This window comes from Salmo salar, chromosome ssa14 (assembly GCF_905237065.1).
Source record: "Salmo salar chromosome ssa14, Ssal_v3.1, whole genome shotgun sequence".
Classification (NCBI taxonomy): Eukaryota; Metazoa; Chordata; class Actinopteri; order Salmoniformes; family Salmonidae; genus Salmo; species Salmo salar.
The window spans coordinates 101,169,749-101,189,686 of record NC_059455.1 but is presented as its reverse complement, the minus strand read 5'-3'; the positions used below and the strand labels follow the sequence as shown (position 1 = coordinate 101,189,686).

Genomic DNA, 19,938 nt, shown 5'->3' with positions numbered 1-19,938 from the left:
AGTGTAGGTAACAGTGTAGGTAACATTACAGGTAACAGTACAGGTAACAGTGCAGGTAACAGAGTAGGTAACATTACTGGTGACAGTGTAGGTAACAGTACAGGTAACAAGAGGACAGGTAACAGGAAAGGTAACAGTGTAGGTAACAGTGAAGTTAATAGCACAGATAACAGTACATGTAGTAGTACAGGTAACATTACAGGAAAGAGTACAGGGAACATTACAGGTAACAGTGTAGGTAACAGTGTAGGTAACATTACAGGTAACAGTGTACATAACGGTGCTGTTGATATTACAGGTAACTGTACAGGTAATATTACCGGTAACAGTACAGGTAGCATTACAGGTAGCAGCAGAGGTAACAGTATAGGTAACAGTTCAGGTAACAGTATAACTAACTGTGCAGGTAACAGTACAGGAAAAAGTACAGGTAAAATTACAGGTAACAGTGTAGGTAATAGTACAGGTAACAGTGTAGCTAAAAGTACAAGGAACATTACAGGTAACAGTGTAGGTAACAGTACAGGTAACAGTGTAGCTAAAAGTACAAGGAATATTACAGGTAACAGTGTAGGTAATAGTACAGGTAACAGTGTAACTAAAAGTACAAGGAACATTACAGGTAACAGTGTAGGTAACAGTACAGGTAACAGTGTAGGTAATAGTACAGGTAACAGTGTAGCTAAAAGTACAAGGAACATTACAGGTAACAGTGTAGGTAACATTGTATGTAACAGTGCAGGTAATAATAAAGGTAACAGTTTAGGTAACAGCACAGGGAACATTGTAAGTAAAAGTACAGGTAACAGTACAGGAAAGAGTACAGGTAACATTACAGGTAAAAGTGAAAGTAACAGTACAGGGAACATTACAGGTAACTGTGTAGGAAACAGTGCAGGTAACATTACAGGTAACAGTGAAGGTAACAGTACTTGGAACATTACAGGTAACAGTGTAGGTAACAGTACAGGTAACAGTGTAAGTAACAATGAGGGTAACAGTGTAGGTAACCACACAGGTAACATTACAGGTAACAATGTAGGTAATATTATAGGTAACAGTACAGGTAACAGTGTAGGTAAAAGTACAGGTAACAGTACAGGTAACAGTGTATGTAACAGTACAGGTAACAGTACATGTAAAAGTGTAGCTATCAGTGCAGGTAACAGCGTAGGAACTAGTGAAGGTAGCAGCACAGGTAACATTACAGGTAACAGTACAGGTAACAGTAGATGTAACAGTGCAGGTAACAGTGTAGGAATTAGTGAAGGTAATAGCACAGGTAACATTACAGGTAACATTACAGGTAACAGTGCAGGTAAGAGTGTATGAAACAGTGTTGGTAACAGTACAGGTAACAGTGTAGATAACAGTACAGGGAATATTGTAGGTAAAAGTACAGGTAACAGTACAGTTAACAGTGCAGGTAACAGTGTAGTTAATAGTTTAGGTAATAGTGTAGGTAACAGCACAGGTAACACTACAAGTAACATTACAGGTAGCAGTGTAGGTAACATAACAGGTAACAATGTAGGTATTAGTACAGGTAACAATGTAGGTATTAGTACAGGTAACAATGTAGGTATTAGTACAGGTAACAGTGTAGGTAATAGTGTAGGTAACAGTACAGGTAACAGAGAGGTAACATTACAGGTAACATTGTTTGCAACAGCACAGGTAACATTACAGGTAAAAGTGTAAGTAATAGTACAGGTAACAGTACAGGTAGAAGTACATGTAGCAGTACAGGTATCAGTACAGGTAACAGTACAGGTAGAAGTACATGTAGCAGTACAGGTATCAGTACAGGTAACTGTGCAAGTAACACTGTAGGTAACAGTACAGGTAAGAGTACAGGTAACAGTGTAGGTAACAGTGCTCGCAACAGTACAGGTAACATTGTAGGTAACGTTGTAGATAACAACGCAGTTGGCAGTGTATTTAACAGTGTAGGTAACATTGTTTGCAACAGTACAGGTAAAAGTACAGGTAACATTACAGGTAAAGGAGAAGGTAACAGTACAGGAAACAGTAGAGATAATAGTACAGGTAACAGTACAGGTCAACATTACAGGTAGCAGTCTAAGTAACAGTACAGGTAGCAGTACAGGTAACTGTGCAAGTAACACTGTAGGTAACAGTACAGGTAAGAGTACAGGTAACAGTGTAGGTAGTGTATTTAACAGTGTAGGTATCAGTGCAGGTATCAGTGTAAGTAACAATATAGGTAATAGTGTAGGTAACCATACAGGTAACAGTACAGGTAACAGCACAGGTAACAATGTAGATAACAGTACAGGTAGAAGTACAGGTATCAGTACAGGTAAAACTGTAGGTAATAGTACAGGTAACAGTTCAGGTAACAGGACATGTAACAGGTAACGTTGTACAATAGAACGCAGTTAACAGTGTAGTTAACGGTGTTGGAAACAGTGTAGGTATCACGTGTATGTAACAGGTAACATTACAGGTAACAGTGTCGGGAAACAGTACAGGTAACAGTACAAGTAGCAGTGTAGGTAACAGTACAGGTAACATTACAGGTAACATTACAGGTAACATTACAGGTAACAGTGCATGTAGCAGTGTAAGTAACAGTCCAGGTAAGAGTGTAGGTAACCATACAGGTAACATTACAGGTAATAGCAAAGATAACAGTACAGGTAACAGTGTAGGTAAAAGTTCCGGTAACAGTGCGGGTAACAGTACAGGTAGCAGTACAGTTAACATTGTTTGCAACAGCACAGGTAACAGTACAGGTAACATTACAGGTAAAAGTGTAGGTAATAGTGCGGGTAACAGTACAGGTAACATTACAGGCAACAGTGTAGGCAACAGTACATAAAAAAATGTAGTTAACAGTGCAGGTAACAGTAAAGGTAACAATACAAATAACAGTGTAGGTAAAGTTGTAGATAACAGTACAGGTAACAGTGTAGGTAAAGTTGTAGGTAACTGTACAGGTAACAGTGTAGGTAAAGTTGTAGGTAACTGTACAGGTAACAGGAGGTAAAGTGTAGGTAACATCACAGTGTAGGTAAAGTTGTAGGTAACTGTACAGGTAGGGAGGTACATTGTTTGCAACAGCACAGGTAACAGTACAGGTAACATTACAGGTAAAAGTGTAGGTAATAGTGCGGGTAACAGTACAGGTAACATTACAGGCAACAGTACATAAAAAAATGTAGTTAACAGTGCAGGTAACAGTAAAGGTAACAATACAAATAACAGTGTAGGTAAAGTTGTAGATAACAGTACAGGTAACAGTGTAGGTAAAGTTGTAGGTAACAGTGTAGGTAAAGTTGTAGATAACAGTACAGGTAACAGTGTAGGTAAAGTTGTAGGTAACAGTGTAGGTAAAGTTGTAGATAACAGTACAGGTAATAGTGTAGGAGTGTAGGTAACTGTACAGGTAATAGTGTAGGTAAAGTTGTAGGTAACTGTACAGGTAATAGTGTAGGTAACTGTACAGGTAATAGTGTAGGTAACTGTACAGGTAATAGTGTAGGTAACTGTACAGGTAATAGTGTAGGTAACTGTACAGGTAATAGTGTAGGTAACTGTACAGGTAATAGTGTAGGTAACTGTACAGGTAATAGTGTAGGTAACTGTACAGGTAATAGTGTAGGTAACTGTACAGGTAATTTGGTGTCTAACCTTTAGTCTTCCTGCGGTTCTGTTTCCTTTCCTCATCTCTTATCTTCCTCTCAGCTCCCTGGAACACACAGACAGATTAATGAATGAATGGATGGATTAATTAATGAATAAGTGGATGGATGGATTAATATATGAATGAGTGGATGATGGATTAATAAATGAATGAGTGGAGGATGGATTAATAAATTAATGAGTGGATAGATGGATGGATTAATGAATGAATAAGTGGATGGATGGATTAATGAATGAGTGGATGGATGGATTAATATATGAATGAGTGGATGGATTAATATATGAATGAGTGGATGGATGGATTAATATATGAATGAGTGGATGGATTAATAAATGAATGAGTGGATAGATGGATGGATTAATGAATAAGTGGATGGATGGATTAATGAATGAGTGGATGGATGGATTAATATATGAATGAGTGGATGGATTAATATATGAATGAGTGGATGGATTAATATATGAATGAGTGGATGGATTAATAAATGAATGAGTGGATGGATTAATATATGAGTGAGTGGATGGATTAATACATGAGTGAGTGAGTGGACAGATGAGTGGATTAATAAATGATTGAGTGGCCCAGCGTCGTCCGGGTTTGGCCGGTGTAGGCCGTCATTGTAAATAAGAATTTGTTCTTAACTGACTTAGGTTAAATAAAAAATAGAAATACGTGACTGGGTGGATGGATGGATTATTAAATGAAGGAGTGGATGGATTAATTAATCAATTAAGGAGTTGATGGATGAATGAATAAATGAAGGAGTGGATGGATGGATAGATCAATAAATACATGAGTGGATGGAGGGATCTGTGATGCAGCTTCACATCCAACAGCACTGATGATCATTATTACAGTTTGTAAATAGTCTCTCTCACCAGACTCAGGGCACTCTGCTGTGAGAAAAGACTGCAATTCTAGTTGATTGTTTAACATGCAGAAGCCACCAGGAGGATGCAGAGAGTCAGAAACTCTGGAATTTGTTCTGAGATTCTAACAGTACAGGGGAGGATGAGTCATAGGGCAAGGAGGAGATCTGAAGATCGAAAAAACAACTCTTCAGGACTAAAAGTTCATTAGTGAAGTGGGTCATGAAGGAGTCAGGGGTCATAGAGAGAGACTCACCTTGTCACAGAAGACCTTGATCTGAGAGTAGGCTCTGTGGAGGGGCTTGTTGCTGCGGTTGTTGTAACTGTAGGTGTCAATCTGGATCATCAGAGGAAGACCCTTCACCCCCTTCTGAGACGAGAAATCTGTACTCAGACAGTTCACTGTGATAAAGATCTAACCAATAAGAGGGACAGAACAAATTAGATTCCTGCAAACTGACCAATCGGAGACAGAGCAGTGGCAATGAGTTCTATTCAGCTACAACCAGACCAACTACTCAGTCAATAAAACCTATATCTCAGTTGGCAGATCTTCCAAATACAACAGCATATTCATATCGACGAAATATCAAACTGTACAAAGCGTGGGAAGCATATTACAACATGTCGTTACGTAAGAATAGGGCCAGTTCCCACTGTTCTGTGACTGTGGTGTCTCATACAAGTTAGCCAATCTGTGTTAGTAAGGCTTTTCTCCAATAAGGAAGACACAGAACAGAGCATAACAGAGCTGGGATGTGCTGAGACATGGTCGCAACATTATGTCTGCCCCAGGGCCACAGCATATCACAGAGAAAATAGAATCAACTCAAATGATTCTTCTTTTTACATTTTAGACTACTAAATCGGTCCTGGTTTCTTTTCTCTCACAACAGTACTCCCTGAACCATCGTGTTTCAACATGTGGACAAACACATCAATGTGTTTTTTTCCCCCCACAAAAAAAATAGGTGTATGCTCAGACAGTGTATTGCGTTTATCTGAATAGAGTCTATAACCTCTGTAGTAACAGGCCTAGGGAGCCAGAGTGGGGCAATAGAAGCTATAACCTCTGTAGTAACAGGCCTAGGGAGCCAGAGTGGGGCAATAGAAGCTATAACCTCTGTAGTAACAGGCCTAGGGAGCCAGAGTGGGGCAATAGAAGCTATAACCTCTGTAGTAACAGGCATTTTAAAGCCCTCTTGATCTGTGAAGCAAAACTATGGGTGCTGGAGGTCGTCTGGAGGACATACCAGGAGTAGTGGTTAACTTCCTATAACACATCAACCTATTACAACTAGGAATGGCTGGAGTTAAGAGAGCATGGGAAGATAGTTATCAGGAAATACAACTAATTGGGAGTGTTTCAGGTACAGTGGTCCCATAATACTTCAACTATGTAATAAAACAAAGAAGAAAGACTTTGTGGAGACTTGGGACGATGAATATCTTTGAATCAGAGGGTTACAGTACTACTATCAAGGAAAACTGGTTTATTCTTGGGATGTGGGGTTGCTGAACCTCAATAGGCTATCCCACATGACAGCACCCCATCACAGAGGAGAGTAAATATTAGCTCAGAGAGTTGAACTGGCTTGGATTTCTTCCAGCAGGTTCTTTATCCAGAGCCTTGTGATTACAATGGCATTACAGTACTGTATTACCGCAATGGTGGAGCCAAACATATAAACAAGGATCACTGGGAAAGCAAAGCAGAGCTGCCGAGAGAGAGAGAGAGAGAGAGAGAGAGAGACAGAGAGAGAGAGAGCGAAGGAGAGAGAGAGAAAGTTTGAGAGAGAGATAGCGAGAGAGTGCGTGAGAGAGAGAGAAAGAGAAAGCGTGAGAGAGAGGGAGAGCACAAGAGAGAGCACAAGAGAGAGCACAAGAGAGAGCACAAGAGAGAGCGAGAGGAGAGAGAGAAAGCATGAGCGAGAGAGAGAGAGAGAGAGAGAGAGAGAGAGAGACAGAGAGACTGAGCGAGAGAGACAGAGAGACAGAGAGAGAGAGCGAGAGAGAGAGACAGAGAGAGAGACAGAGAGAGAGAGAGCGAGAGAGAGAGCGAGAGCGAGCGAGAGAGAAAGCGTGAGAGAAAGCGTGAGAGAGAGAGAGAGAGAGAGACTGAGCGAGAGAGAGAGCGAGAGAGACTAGGACACTGGGCCAGTGTGTTTCTGCAGGCTCCCTACACTTATGTGGCACATGTGTGTATGTGTATCTGTGTGTACCTACACTATATATACAAATGTATGTGGACACCCCTTCAAATTAGTGGATTCGGCTATTTTTCAGCCACACCCGTTGCTGACAGGTGTTTAAAATCGAGCACACAGGCATGCAATCTCCATAAACAAATTTTTCCAGTAGAATGGCCTCACTGAAGAGCTCAGTGACTTTTAACGTGGTATCGTCATAGGATGCCACCTTTCCAGCAAGTCAGTTTGTCAAATTTCTGCCCTGCTAGAGCTGCCCTGGTCAACTATAAGTGCTGTTATTGTGAATTGGAAACGTCTAGGAGCAACAACGGCTCAGCCGTGAAGTGGTAGGGCACACAAGCTCACAGAACGGGAGTGCCGAGTGTTTAGTACATAACGCGTAAAAGTAGTCTGTCCTCGGTCGCAACACTCACTACCGAGTTCCAAACTGCCTCTGGAAACAATGTCAGCACAATAACTGTTCGTCGGGAGTTTCATGAAAGGGGTTTCCATGGCCGAGCAGCCGCACTGAAGCCTAAGATCATCATGCGCAATGCCATGCGCCGGCTGGAGTGGTGTGAAGCTCGCTGCCTTTGCGTTCTCTGGAGAGATGAATCACGCTTTACCATCTGGCGATGGACGAATCTGGTTTTGGCAGATGTCAGGAGTACGCTACCTGCCCCAATGCATAGTGCCAACTGTAAAGTTTGGTGGAGGAGGAATAATGGTCTGGGGCTGTTTTTCATGGTTCGGGCCCCTTAGTTCCAGTGACGGGAAATCTGAACGCTACAGCATACAATGACATTGTAGACGATTATGTGCTTACAACTTTGTGGCAACAGTTTGGGGAAGACCCTTTCCTGTTTCAGCATGACAATGCCCCGTGCACAAAGCGAGGTCCATACAGAAATGGTTTGTCAAGATCGGTGTGGAAGAACTTGACTGGCCTGCACAGAGCCCTGACCTCAACCCCCCCCGCCCGAACACCTTTGGGATGAATTGGAACGCTGACTGCAAGCCAGGGCTAATCACCCAACATCAGTGCCCAACCTCAGTAATGCTCTTGGGGCTGAGTGGAAGCAAGTCCCCGCAGCAATGTTCCAACATCTAGTGGAAAGCCTTCCCAGAAGAGAGGAGGCTGTTATAGCAGCAATGTTCCAACATCTAGTGGAAAGCCTTCCCAGAAGACTGGAGGTCTGTTATAGCAGTAAAGAGAGGACCGACTCCATATTAATGCCCATGATTTTGGAATGAGATGTTCAACTGGCAGGTGTCCACATACTTTTGGTCATTTGGTGTAGCTTCATAGAAGAGAGGGCAAAACAAACAGAGCGTGGTGGGTGTGGATGGGGACTATGTGGGGAATGTGGGAACTATGCGTGTGTGGACTTTGGGGACTATGTGGGGACCATGGGACTATGTGGGGACTATGTGGGGACTATGTGGGGACCATGGGACTATGTGGGGACCATGGGACTATGTGGGGACTATGTGGGGACTATGTGGGGACTATGTGGGGACCATGGGACTATGTGTGGACTGTGGCTGGAAATAGGGACTATGTGGGGACTGTGGGGGAAATAGGGACTATGTGGGGACTGTGGGGGAAATAGGGACTATGTGGGGACTGTGGGGGAAATAGGGACTATGTGGGGACCATGGGACTAGGTGGGGACTGTGGGGGAAATAGGGAATGTGTGTGTGTGGACTTTGGGGACGGTGATATTGTACTGTAGGTGGATTGTCACATTTTACTCTGTGGACCAGGTCTAGATTGTAAGGTCAGTCAATGGCCGTGCCCCAGCAGAAATCGAATTAGCATAATACAACAATCCCCACACAATGACCTGTTGTAATAACACACAATGACCTGTTGTAATAACACACAATGACCTGTTGTAATAACACACAATGACATGTTCTAATAACACACAATGACCTGTTGTAATAACACACAATGACCTGTTGTAATAACACACAATGACCTGTTGTAATAACACACAATGACCTGTTGTAATAACACACAATGACCTGTTGTAATAACACACAATGACCTGTTGTAATAACACACAATGACATGTTCTAATAACACACAATGACCTGTTGTAATACCACACAATGACCTGTTGTAATAACACACAATGACCTGCTGTAATAACACACAATGACCTGTTGTAATAACACACAATGACCTGTTGTAATAACACACAATGACCTGTTGTAATAACACACAATGACCTGTTGTAATAACACACACAATGACCTGTTGTAATAACACACACAATGACCTGTTGTAATAACACACAATGACCTGTTGTAATAACACACAATGACCTGTTGTAATAACACACAATGACCTGTTGTAATAACACACAATGACATGTTCTAATAACACACAATGACATGTTGTAATAACACACAATGACCTGTTGTAATAACACACAATGACCTGTTGTAATAACACACAATGACCTGTTGTAATAACACACAATGACCTGTTGTAATAACACACAATGACCTGTTGTAATAACACACAATGACCTGTTCCAGTAACACACACAATGACCTGTTGTAATAACACACAATGACCTGTTGTAATAACACACAATGACCTGTTGTAATAACACACAATGACCTGTTGTAATAACACACACAATGACCTGTTCCAGTAACACACACAATGACCTGTTGTAATAACACACAATGACATGTTGTAATAACACACAATGACCTGTTGTAATACCACACAATGACCTGTTGTAATAACACACAATGACCTGTTGTAATACCACACAATGACCTGTTCCAGTAATAACACACAATGACCTGTTGTAATAACACACAATGACCTGTTCCAGTAACACACACAATGACCTGTTGTAATAACACACAATGACATGTTGTAATAACACACAATGACCTGTTGTAATAACACACAATGACCTGTTGTAGTAACACACAATGACCTGTTGTAATAACACACAATGACCTGTTGTAATAACACACAATGACCTGTTGTAATAACACACAATGACCTGTTGTAATAACACACAATGACCTGTTGTAGTAACACACAATGACCTGTTGTAATAACACACAATGACCTGTTGTAATAACACACAATGACCTGTTGTAATAACACACAATGACCTGTTGTAATAACACACAATGACCTGTTGTAATAACACACAATGACCTGTTGTAATAACACACAATGACCTGTTGTAATACCACACACAATGACCTGTTGTAATAACACACAATGACCTGTTGTAATAACACACAATGACCTGTTGTAATAACACACAATGACCTGTTCCAGTAACACACAATGACCTGTTGTAATAACACACAATGACCTGTTGTAATACCACACACAATGACCTGTTGTAGTAACACACAATGACCTGTTGTAATAACACACAATGACATGTTCTAATAACACACAATGACCTGTTGTAATAACACACAATGACCTGTTGTAATAACACACCCAATGACCTGTTGTAATAACACACAATGACCTGTTGTAATAACACACAATGACATGTTCTAATAACACACAATGACCTGTTGTAATAACACACAATGACCTGTTGTAATACCACACACAATGACCTGTTGTAATACCACACACAATGACCTGTTGTAGTAACACACAATGACCTGTTGTAATAACACACAATGACATGTTCTAATAACACACAATGACCTGTTGTAATAACACACAATGACCTGTTGTAATACCACACACAATGACCTGTTGTAGTAACACACAATGACCTGTTGTAATAACACACAATGACCTGTTGTAATAACACACAATGACCTGTTGTAATAACACACAATGACCTGTTGTAATAACACACAATGACCTGTTGTAGTAACACACAATGACCTGTTGTAGTAACACACAATGACCTGTTGTAATAACACACAATGACCTGTTGTAATAACACACAATGACCTGTTGTAATAACACACAATGACCTGTTCTAATAACACACAATGACCTGTTGTAGTAACACACAATGACCTGTTGTAATAACACACAATGACCTGTTGTAGTAACACACAATGACCTGTTGTAATAACACACAATGACCTGTTGTAATAACACACAATGACCTGTTCTAATAACACACAATGACCTGTTGTAGTAACACACAATGACCTGTTGTAATAACACACAATGACCTGTTGTAATAACACACAATGACCTGTTGTAATAACACACAATGACCTGTTGTAATAACACACAATGACCTGTTGTAATAACACACAATGACATGTTGTAATAACACACAATGACCTGTTGTAATAACACACAATGACCTGTTGTAATAACACACAATGACCTGTTGTAATAACACACAATGACCTGTTGTAATAACACACAATGACCTGTTGTAATAACACACAATGACCTGTTGCAATAACACACAATGACCTGTTGTAATAACACACAATGACCTGTTGCAATAACACACTTAGATTTTTCTGTTTTTTAAATCAAGTCTGAAATTTCAATATGAAAATTACAAACTTCAGAAGTCTTTTTTAACCTCAAATACTCTACGCTGCCCATGTTGTTTTTACCTTGGCCTCTTCGTTCACATCCCAGGTGAAGGAGACAGCGTTGTAGGCTATCTCCTCAATGTTACCGATGGTGTTGAAGCTCTCCTTATAGTCCGCTGGAGAGAAGGAAGGAAAGAGGGAAGGAGGGATGGGGGGAAGGAGGGATGGGGGGAAGGAGGGATGGAGAGAAGGAGGGATGAGAGGAGGGAAGAAAGGAAGGACACAGGGATTTAGAAGGAAGGAAGGAAGGAAGGAAGGAAGGAAGGAAGGAAGGAAGGAAGGAAGGAAGGAAGGAAGGAAGGAAGGAAGGAAGGAAGGAAGGAAGGAAGGAAGGAAGGAAGGAAGGAAGGAAGGAAGGAAGGAAGGAAGGAGCGAAGGAGAGGAGGGAACAGAATGGAAGAAGGTCAGATGGGATTAATTCTCATAACACATGCTCAACCTTCCACCCAGCTGAAGTCTTGAGAGTCAATGAGAAGAAATGCAGGATAAATATACAAATGGTGGAGGAAAAGACTATTCAACACTATCTTTAAACATATCTACAGTTGAAGTCAGAAGTTTACATACACCTTAGCGAATTACATTTAAACTCAGTTTTTCACAATTCCTGACATTTAATCCTAGTAAAAATTCCCTGTCTTTAGGTCAGTTATTGTAAGTTTATTTTAAGAATGTGAAATGTCAGAATAATAGTTGATAGAATTATTTATTTCTGTATTTCTTTCTTTCATCACATTCCCAGTGGGTCAGAAGTTTACATACACTCAATTAGTATTTGGTAGCATTGCCTTTAAATTGTTTAACTTGGGTCAAACGTTTCGGGTAGCCTTCCACAAGCTTCCCACAATAAGTTGGGTGAATTTTGGCCCATTCCTCCTGACAGAGCTGGTGTAACTGAGTCAGGTTTGAAGGCCTCCTTGCTCGCACATGCTTTTTCAGTTCTGCCCACAAATTTTCTATAGGATTGAGGTCTGGGCTTTGTGATGACCACTCCAATACCTTGACTTTGTTGTCCTCAAGCCATTTTGCCACAACTTTGGAAGGATGCTTTAACATCCTGACTGATGTCTTGCGATGTAGCTTCAATATATCCACATAATTTTTCTTCCTCATGATAACATATATTTTATAAAGTGCACAAGTCCCTCCTGCAGCAAAGCCTCGCCCTTTTTCCTCCAAACATAACGATGGTCGTTATGGCCAAACAGTTCCATTTTTGTTCCATTTCTCCAAAAAGTACAATCTTTGTCCCCATGTGCAGTTGCAAACCGTAGTCTGGCTTTTTTATGGCGGTTTTGGAGCAGTGGTTCTTCCTTGCTGAGCAGCCTTTCAGGTTATGTTGATATAGGACTCGTTTTACTGTGGATATAGATACTTTTGTACCGGTTTCCTCCAGCATCTTCACAAGGTCCTTTGCTGTTGTTCTGGGATTGATTTGCAATTTTCGCACCAAAGTACGTTCATCTCAAGGAGACAGAACACGTCTCCTTCCTGAGCGGTATGACGGCTGCGTGGTCCCATGGTGTTTATATTTGCATACTATTATTTGTACAGATGAACACGGTACCTTCAGGCGTTTGGAAATTGCTCCCAAGGATGAACCAGACTTGTGGAGGTCTACAATCTATTTTCTGAGGTCTTGGCTGATTTCTTTAGATTTTCCCATGATGTCAAGCAAAGAGGCACTGACTTTGAAGGTAGGCCTTGAAATACATCCACAGGTACACCTCCAATTGACTCAAATGGTGTCAATTAGCCTATCAGAAGCTTCTAAAGCCATGACATAATTTTCTGTAAACTTCTGAACAACTGGAATTGTGATACAGTGAATTATAAGTGAAATAATTTGTCTGCAAACAATTGTTGGAAGAATTACTTGTGTCATGCACAAAGTAGATGTCCTAACCGACTTGAAAAAACTATAGTTTGTTAACAAGAAATTTGTGGAGTGGTTGAAAAATGAGTTTTAATGACTCCAACCTAAGTGTATGTAAACTTCCGACTTCAACAGTAGGACTTGTTAGTTCAAAATTGACAAGTGGTTTTCTTTGAATAAAACAACAAGTGGCTTTCGCAGCAAACCCCACACCAACTCTATCTGAAACCACTATAAACATGTGAACAGGCCAATATGATGGAGTTGTTATCAGCTAAAACAGGTAGCCATTGTTTAGGCTGATTAGGAACTCTGAGTTATCAAACAGCTTGTTCTTGATATCTCCTATCTGGCAATGTAAACCAACTCCCTGCCTTCAAAAAAACACTGGTAAATACAGGAGGCTATTCTTATTTCATCTACCACTATTACCCCAGGACATATCAGTTCATCTACCGCTATTACCCCAGGACATCTACCACTATTACCCCAGGACATCTACCACTATTACCCCAGGACATGTTAGTTCATCTACAACTATTACCCCAGGACATCTACCACTATTACCCCAGGACATGTTAGTTCATCTACCACTATTACCCCAGGACATGTCAGTTCATCTACCACTATTACCCCAGGACATGTCAGTTCATCTACCACTATTACCCCAGGACATGTTAGTTCATCTACCACTATTACCCCAGGACATGTCAGTTCATCTACCACTATTACCCCAGGACATGTCAATACCCAGGACATCTACCACTATTACCCCAGGACATGTTAGTTCATCTACCACTATTACCCCAGGACATGTTAGTTCATCTACCACTATTACCCCAGGACATCTACCACTATTACCCCAGGACATGTTAGTTAATCTACCACTATTAACCCCTCTACCCCCCTCTACCCCATCAAACCCCTCTATCCTCAAAACCTCTCCATCTCCAAACGTGTCTACACCCCAAAACTCTCTAACCCCCAAAACTCTCTACCCCCAAAACTCTCTAACCCCCAAAACTCTCTAACCCCCAAAACTCTCTACCCCCCAAAACTCTCTACCCCCAAAACTCTCTACCCCCCAAAACTCTCTAACCCCCAAAACTCTCTACCCCCAAAACTCTCTACCCCCCAAAACTCTCTACCCCCAAAACTCTCTAACCCCCAAAACTCTAACCCTCAAAACTCTCTAACCCCCAAAACTCTCTACCCCCAAAACTCCTCTACCCCCAAAACTCTCTAACCCCCAAAACTCTCTACCCCCAAAACTCTCTACCCCCCAAAACTCTCTACCCCCAAAACTCTCTACCCCCAAAACTCTCTACCCCCAAAACTCTCTACCCCCCAAAACTCTCTAACCCCCAAAACTCTCTAACCCCCAAAACTCTCTACCCCCCAAAACTCTCTAACCCCCAAAACTCTCTACCCCCCAAAACTCTCTACCCCCCAAAACTCCTCTACCCCCAAAACTCTCTAACCCCCAAAACTCTCTACCCCCCAAAACTCTCTACCCCCAAAACTCTCTACCCCCCAAAACTCTCTAACCCCCAAAACTCTCTAACCCCCAAAACTCTCTACCCCCAAAACTCTCTACCCCCAAAACTCTCTCCCCCAAAACTCTCTACCCCCAAAACTCTCTCCCCCAAAACTCTCTACCCCCAAAACTCTCTACCCCCCAAAACTCTCTACCCCCAAAACTCTCTACCCCCAAAACTCTCTACCCCCAAAACTCTCTACCCCCAAAACTCTCTACCCCCAAAACTCTCTACCCCCCAAAACTCTCTACCCCCCAAAACTCTCTACCCCCAAAACTCTCTACCCCCAAAACTCTCTACCCCCCAAAACTCTCTACCCCCAAAACTCTCTACCCCCAAAACTCTCTACCCCCCAAAACTCTCTACCCCCAAAACTCTCTACCCCCAAAACTCTCTACCCCCAAAACTCTCTACCCCCAAAACTCTCTACCCCCCAAAACTCTCTACCCCCAAAACTCTCTACCCCCCAAAACTCTCTACCCCCAAAACTCTCTACCCCCCAAAACTCTCTACCCCCAAAACTCTCTAACCCCCAAAACTCTCTACCCCCCAAAACTCTCTACCCCAAAACTCCTCTTCCCCCAAAACTCTCTACCCCCCAAAACTCTCTACCCCCAAAAGCCCTCTCCTCCCCAATACTCTACCTTCCCCAAAATCCCTTCTATCCACTCTACCCCCTATACCCCATCTGAACCCTTCTACGCCGTCTAACCCCCACGCAGTTGCCCTGAGACTGCCGTGCAGCTCCACCGGGACTGCCAAGCAGAATGAATATCAGAGATGTTGTTGTAGGCAGAACGCATCGGAGTAGGATTCTATTGCATTGATATGCACCACTCAGCCCACACATACCGGTACGGCATTACCAATCAGAGCTGCAGTAGGCCTGTATGCAAATAGACCATTGCCATATATGGATCTGTGCCATTCACTTTGAACTGGACTGTGTTTACAGCATGAGCGGTCGTGAGTAGATGTGCTTGTTTTGAGATCAAAGCAAGAGCTGCATGTAGCCACGTGTGCACATTTTGTTCATATCCTTTGCTAGTTAGTGAGTTATTAGCCCAGTTATAAATAATTTGTAGTCAGCAATGGCAGAGTGGTTGCTTCCTACATGAGCACAAAACATGTACATTTCTAGACATCTTTGAAAAGCCAGTCAGGTAAAGAGCTTGTTTTTGGTCTTAAAGGGGCAGTGTTGTATTTTGAGACAATCTTGAATAAGCTCAGTAGCCAATAGGCAGAGGGTAGCATGATTTGCCTGATTCTCTGTAATAATGGTATGGGAATAATGATGCCTTTTATTTTGTAAAGTGGTTTCTTGCATCAAACAACACAACAACATTTTCCGTCACCTCCTTGTCTGAGTGGATGAAGGTTCATGTCAAGCCATTCATGTTTTTTTCAAAAGTCTCATGGAATGTAGGCCTGTATTGAACACCACACATTGGCTGCTACTGTAGACTGAATGATAGAACAGCTATTCCATGTTAAAATATTATGGGATGCATTTTCTCCATATTTTCTGATTGTAGGCCACTCTGGTAGACCTACATTATGATCAAATAGCCACAGTAGCCTACTTGCCCACTGTTAAAACTGTAACTTAAAGCGGGTACAGCCTCAGTGTTTACAGTAAACGCGCGCTGGAAGTTTCACAGAATTTTCACAAAGTTAAAGTTTTCGCTCAGCAGACCTGAAATCTGCTCAGTGACGAAAGAAAATATAGAGAACATTGCACCCCTCTATATTACCTAACCTCTCTACCCCCAAAACCCCCTCTACCCAACCTAACCTCTCTACCCCCAAAACCCCTCTACCCAACCTAACCTCTCTATCCCCAAAACCCCCTCTACCCAACCTAACCTCTCTACCCCAAAACCCCCTCTACCCAAAAAAAAACCTAACCTCTCTACCCCCAAAACCCCCTCTACCCAACCTAACCTCTCTATCCCTCTATCTACCCCTAAAACACCCTCTATATTACCTAACCTCTCTACCCAAATCCACCCCAAAACCCCTCTACCCAACCTAACCTCTCTATCCCTCTATCTACCCCTAAAACACCCTCTATATTACCTAACCTCTCTACCCCCAAAACCCCTCTACCCAACCTAACCTCTCTATCCCTCTATCTACCCCTAAAACACCCTCTATATTACCTAACCTCTCTACCCCCAAAACCCCCTCTACCCAACCTAACCTCTCTATCCCTCTATCTACCCCTAAAACACCCTCTATATTACCTAACCTCTCTACCCCCAAAACCCCCTCTACCCAACCTAACCTCTCTATCCCTCTATCTACCCCTAAAACACCCTCTATATTACCTAACCTCTCTACCCCCAAAACCCCTCTACCCAACCTAAATATAAAAACACCTAATTACCTAACCTCTCTACCCCCAAAACCCCCTCTACCCAACCTAACCTCTCTATCCCTCTATCTACCCCTAAAACACCCTCTATATTACCTAACCTCTCTACCCCCAAAACCCCCTCTACCCAACCTAACCTCTCTATCCCTTTATCTACCCCCAAAATCCCTTTACCCTTCCACCTCCCAATAACTCTCTACCCCCCCGCAAACCAAGCCTCTTAACCGCTACAAACCATATGACAAATACTTTTTAATATTTATTAGAGTATTTGAGGAGTACTTTATTTATTGCACTTTTGGGACTATTCAATTGGTTCCACTGTACCAAGCGAATTTCATCAAGTGCATCTCAAGTATTTTAACACGTGACACCTGTACATGTTTGACTCAGGTCTTTTAACCAGGCCTCCCGTCTGGCTCAGTGAGATGGAGATCAATCAATCAATCAAATGTATTTACATAGCCCTTCTTACATCAGCTGATATCTCAAAGTGATGTACAGAAACCCAGCCTAAAACCCCAAACAGCAAGCAATGCAGGTGTAGAAGCACGGTGGCTAGGAAAAACTCCCTAGAAAGGCCAAAACCTAGGAAGAAACCTAGAGAGGAACCAGGCTATGAGGGGTGGCTAGGAAAAACTCCCTAGAAAGGCCAAAACTTAGGAAGAAACCTAGAGAGGAACCAGGCTATGAGGGGTGGCAAGTCCTCTTCTGGCTGTGCCGGGTGGAGATTATAACAGAACATGGTCAAGATGTTAAAATGTTCATAGATGACCAGCAGGGTCAAATAATAATAATCACAGTAGTTGTCGAGGGTGCAACAAGTCAGCACCTCAGGAGTAAATGTCAGTTGGCTTTTCATAGCCGATCAATCAGATTCAGAGACGCATCCCTTTTCCCCACTAGGAGATAAAAGGAATAATAAGTCAAAGCCTGGCTATGTCACTCCACTCCCCACTCCATTCCCACTTGGGCCGCTCCACTCCAGGTTTTCACAGGTGCACAGCCAGTCAGTCAGCCAGCCAGTCAGTCAGCCAGTCAGTCAGGCAGGTTGCATCCGTTAGTTCCCCGTTAAATAGATCCATTCAAATCCCAGGTCCCATGACGCACACAGCCCCAGGCCTCCAAGCCTCCAGGCAGAGCCAGGGAACAATCCTGAACCAACTGCTATTCAAATCCCAGCCTAGCTTGGCGGTGTCATGTTACACCTCCCATCTGCCGCTACCACTATACAGACCAGACCTGGGCTGTACTACAGTTCACTGCTTGTTATTTGACCAGGGGGTCACCTCTCTCTTCTTCTGCTACTAATCCGTCAGGTTAGCCTAAACCCCCCCACCCCACACAGACACAATGACATATGGGTAAATTAAGCTATAGTACAGAGTTAGGAAGCAAGCCCGATGAACCAAACCAGTAATCTTATGGATGATACCAACACATTTCATCACTTTGCTACAGACAAATTGAATATGATTTTTTTTTCAAGATAACTTTTCATCAATTACAGGAATCTAGTGGATATGACTTTGTTCTATTTCATTCCCACCAATTGAGATTCTGGATCTTTTTTTAAAATGAATTTATATCTTGGCCCTGGTAGATGTACAGCCGTTTTGCAAAAACAAATAGTTCTCTATTATAAACATAACTATTTAACCAATTATATGTATAATTATGAAAAATATAATAATGACATTTAGAAAGTAATATTTCATGATCAACCGTGTCAATCGGTTTGGATAAATCTAAAAAGATGCCAAGAGCGTATTCATTGTTGTTCACGGCTGTAAAGATTTTATCCACAAGTTGCAAAAGAGCCATATCTATGGAATAGTTTTTACCAAAACCATATTACAGTGTTGCTTAAACATTTTAACATTCCCTTATACAAGTATTTTTCTAGGATTTTAGAAAAACATAGTAGAGATATCGGGCGATAATTTGTGAAAGACCTTGGATCCCCAGATTTATAGAGGGGGATAACTAATTTTCTAATCTTTAGGAGCAATACCAGTTTGCATATATTTGGTGAATGATCGACTATACGTTAGAGGCTCAGTAATCGAGGAAGACACTGATTTCAACAAAGAGGCGCCAATCTCATCCTGACCTGCTGCTAATATCTTTAAGTTACCAATTATCTCCTTCACATCAGGAGGATCCAACCGAAGCAGTGAAGGAAAATGTACCTTAATTAATATAATTTCCATCAATTTTCTCTATTTTCTTTGACAAATGTACCATATTCACAACAAAGGTATTAAATTGACATGAAATTATATCATGGGATCACTGTGGGATCACTATAGGTCTTATTTCCAACAATACATTGAGGTGAAACAGTTGTAGATGCCTTATTAAACAGTTTTACAAGTTGACTTTATTCATTCAACAAGTGGTTTCAGACTAAATAACATCTCACTTCCTCATTGAGTAATACACTGTCTGGATGATATGCATATATCTGTTATATCTGAGGCCTAGAGTGAAAAAAACTATTCTATGCTGCCTTGGCAGACACGACAGGACCGGGACAAATGGGGAAAGTGCATTGTGACATTCTGTTGATATTATGCTAAGACAACAAGACAACCTACTGCTATGATATTCTGTTGATATTATGCTAAGACAAGACAACCTACTGCTATGATATTCTGTTGATATTATGCTAAGACACAAGACAACCTACTGCTATGATATTCTGTTGATATTATGCTAAGACAACAAGACAACCTACTGCTATGATATTTTGTTGATATTATGCTAAGACAACAAGACAACCTACTGCTATGATATTCTGTTGATATTATGCTAAGACAACAAGACAACCTACTGCTA

General features: G+C 41.7%; 1 protein-coding gene across 2 annotated transcripts in view; it reads right to left on the bottom strand.

The window, feature by feature from the left end:
• The window catches only part of grhl2b (grainyhead-like transcription factor 2b), an 85,412-nt gene that overhangs the window by 24,780 nt on the left and 40,694 nt on the right, over positions 1-19,938 (bottom strand). For both annotated transcript variants that reach the window (XM_045695148.1, XM_045695149.1), the window contains exons 8-10: positions 11,328-11,422; positions 4,796-4,954; positions 3,658-3,715 (exon numbers count right to left, since the gene is read on the bottom strand). In XM_045695148.1, the coding sequence (XP_045551104.1) occupies positions 3,658-3,715; positions 4,796-4,954; positions 11,328-11,422 (312 nt within the window). The remainder of the gene's footprint in view (positions 1-3,657; positions 3,716-4,795; positions 4,955-11,327; positions 11,423-19,938) is intronic.